The sequence below is a fragment of the Chrysemys picta genome, chromosome 1, assembly GCF_011386835.1.
Source record: "Chrysemys picta bellii isolate R12L10 chromosome 1, ASM1138683v2, whole genome shotgun sequence".
In the NCBI taxonomy this organism is placed as follows: domain Eukaryota; kingdom Metazoa; phylum Chordata; order Testudines; family Emydidae; genus Chrysemys; species Chrysemys picta.
Genome location: NC_088791.1, coordinates 339,730,639 through 339,733,670, shown reverse-complemented (window position 1 = coordinate 339,733,670; position 3,032 = coordinate 339,730,639). Strand labels below are relative to the sequence as shown.

The following is a 3,032-nucleotide window of genomic DNA, read 5'->3' as shown; positions in this document are numbered from 1 at the left end:
TCATTTCACAGAATGAATTTAAGGCCTCACGTCACTCCACATAGCGATGGATTGTGAAGACTTCCGCTGTGATGTCACCGATATTCAGACTTACTTGCTGTTCCACAACTGCTGCAATGCCTCAGATGGGCCCAGCAGGAAATTCTCTTCCCTTGAGGCCTCTCATATACATTATTGGGGCGACATAAGAGAACCCGGCAACAGCCAACATATGAGAGCCCTTGGGTCAGATGCATGCTCACCCAGCACTCCCCTTTGAGATCTCCCTTTGAGAGCGGTTACGTTTCTGGTGATGTTGCTACAACTGAAAGTTACAAACTGGGGCAGGTTCTTTCTTTACAAGCATAGGTATGTAGTGTGGTCAGTAGGTAGCCTCTATATAATGTATCTGTAAAGGGCTGTTTAATGTATACAGCAGCAAGTGTTGTCCATATCTTCATGCTACCCTTCTTCCCTGCCCTTTGTAGGTTGTGTATGTATCATTGCCTTAAGTACTTTGTTAGTAGTCTGTAGCCACTCTCCTCTCTTTGATCATATTATTTCTTCTCAGACAGTAAGGTGGTAGGCAGGGACAGTCTCTCATTCCATCAATCTATCGGGGATCGATTCATCGTGTCTCATAGACTCATAGGCCTGGTCTACACTACGGGTTTAGGTCGACTTTAGCAGCGTTAAACCGAATTAAGCCTGGACACGTCCACACAACGAGGCCCTTTCTTTCGACTTAAAGGGCCCTTTAAACCGGTTTCTTTACACCACCTCCGACGAGGGGATTAGCGATAAAACCGGCCTTTGCGGGTCGGAATTGGGGTAGTGTGGACGGAATTCGATGTTATTGGCCTCCGGGAGCTATCCCACAGTGCTTCATTGTGACCGCTCTGGACAGCGCTCTCAACTCAGATGCACTGACCAGGTAGACAGGAAAAGACCCGCGAAGGTTTGAATTTCATTTCCTGTCTGCCCAGCGTGGAGAGCACAGGTGACCACGCAGAGCTCATCAGCACAGGTAACCGTCATGGAGTCCTCCCAGGATCGCAAAAGAGCTCCAGCATGGACCGAACGGGAGGTACGAGATCTGCTCGCCATATGGGGAGATGAAGCAGTGATAGCTGAACTCCGTAGCAGTAAAAGAAATGGAAAAGTATTAGAAAAGATCTCCAAGGCCATGAAGGACCGAGGCCATAACAGGGACACACAGCAGTGCCGCGTGAAAATTAAGGAGCTACGGCAAGCCTACCACAAAGCCAGAGAAGCAAACGGAAGGTCCGGGGCAGAGCCGCAAACTTGCCGCTACTACGCGGAGCTGCATGCGATCCTAGGGGGTGCAGCCACCACTACCCCAACCGTGTGCTATGACTCTCTCACTGGAGAAACACACAGGGAAGACGGTTCGGGGAACGAGGAAGATGACGATGGAGGTACTGTAGGTAGCTCACAGCAGCAAGGAAGCGGAGAAACCGTTTTCCCCAACAGCCAGGATATGTTTGTGACCCTGGACCTGGAACCAGTAACCCCCGAACTCACCCAAGACCCTCAGGGCACACAGGAGACCTCTGGTGAGTGTAACTTTGTAAATATTTGTAAACATTACAAAAAAAAGCAAGCAAGTCTGTTAACGTGTATGGGGATGGAGCGGAAATCCTCCAGGGACATCTCCAGAAAGCTCTCCTGGTTGAAATGGGGTGATTTTATTAAGGGGGACATTCAGAGGCGCCCGTTCCTGCTATTCTGACCAGAAATGTTCCCCGCTGTTAACCACGCGGTGGGGGGGAGGGGTGAAGTGATCATCCCAGAGAATCGTGTGTGTGTGTGTGGGGGGGGTTTACTTGTGTTTGTGCCGCATGTTAACCGGGAAACCGCAGCCCCCTCCTTTTACATTGAAACCCCATTTTAAATGGACAACCCAATTCATCCTTGATATGGGAAATGCGCTGCTGTTTGCAACCTTTCCCGCATGTTAAGAAGGTTAAAAAAGCCAAAACACTGTGGCCTACGATGGCTGCCTGCAAGCCGAAATATGCGACCTTGTAATGAAAGAGTGTACCCATTGTTCCCTAAAATGTGTCTTTTTTAACCACCTCTCCCTTCTCCTCCACCAGCTGCAAATGTTTCTCCTTCGCAGAGGCTCGTGAACATTAGAAAGAGAAAACGTAAGACGAGGGACGAGATGTTCACGGAGCTGCAGATGTCCTCCCACGCTGATAGAGCACAGCAGAATGCGTGGAGGCAGTCAATGTCGGAGATGAGAAAAGCCCAACATGAACGAGAGGAGAGGTGGCGGGCTGAAGACGATAGGTGGCGTCAGCTTGCAGACAGACGGCAAGAGGCAATGCTCCGTCTGCTGGAGCATCAAAGTGATATGCTCGAGCGTATGGTTGAGTTGCAGGAAAGGCAGCAGGAGCAGAGACCGCCGCTACAGCCCCTGTGTAACCAACAGCCCTCCTCCCCAAGTTCCATAGCCTCCTCACCCAGACGCCCAAGAACACGGTGGGGGGGCCTCCGTCCACCCAGTCACTCCACCCCAGATGATCGCCCAAGCATCAGAAGGCTGGGCTTCAATAAGAGTTAAAGTTTTAAAATGCAGTATGTCCTTTTCCATCCCTCCTCCCCCACCCATCCCAGCTACCTTGGCAATTATCCCCCTACCTCTGTAAGGAACTAATAAAGAATGCATGAATGTGAAAAAACAATGACTTTATTGCCTCTGCAAGCGGGAGGGGAGGGGAGGGTGGGGTGGGGTGGTTGGTTTACAGGGAAGTAGAGTGAACCGGGTCGGGGGGGGGGGTTGGAGGGTTCATCAAGGAGAAACAAACAGAAGTTTCACACAGTAGCCTGGCCAGTCACAAAACTCGTTTTCAAAGCTTTTCTGATGCGCACCGCGCCCTGCTGTGCTCCTCTAACCGCCCTGGTGTCTGGCTGCGCGTAATCAGCGGCCAGGCGAGTTGCCTCAACCTCCCACCCCGCCATAAAGGTCTCCCCCTTACTCTCACAGATATTGTGGAGCGCACAGCAAGCAGCAATAACAATGGGGA

At 51.1% G+C, this 3,032-nt stretch overlaps 1 protein-coding gene across 1 annotated transcript; it reads left to right on the top strand.

The window, feature by feature from the left end:
• The first annotated feature begins 943 nt into the window (after nucleotides 1–943).
• Nucleotides 944–2,687, top strand: LOC135980950 (uncharacterized). The gene is made up of 2 exons (XM_065581752.1): nucleotides 944–1,556; nucleotides 2,100–2,687. The coding sequence occupies exons 1-2, from the start codon at nucleotides 1,016–1,018 to the stop codon at nucleotides 2,567–2,569; spliced, it is 1,011 nt and encodes a 336-aa protein (XP_065437824.1). The 5' UTR covers nucleotides 944–1,015; the 3' UTR covers nucleotides 2,570–2,687.
• Nucleotides 2,688–3,032: the final 345 nt, after the last annotated feature.

What these genes read in the sequence shown, in the direction of transcription:
- LOC135980950 (XM_065581752.1), top strand. Translation starts at nt 1,016, where the DNA reads ATGGAGTCCTCCCAGGATCGCAAAAGAGCTCCAGCATGGACCGAACGG. An exon ending in GGGCACACAGGAGACCTCTG is followed by an intron (nt 1,557 to 2,099) that starts GTGAGTGTAACT and finishes CTCCTCCACCAG; the next exon opens with CTGCAAATGTTTCTCCTTCG.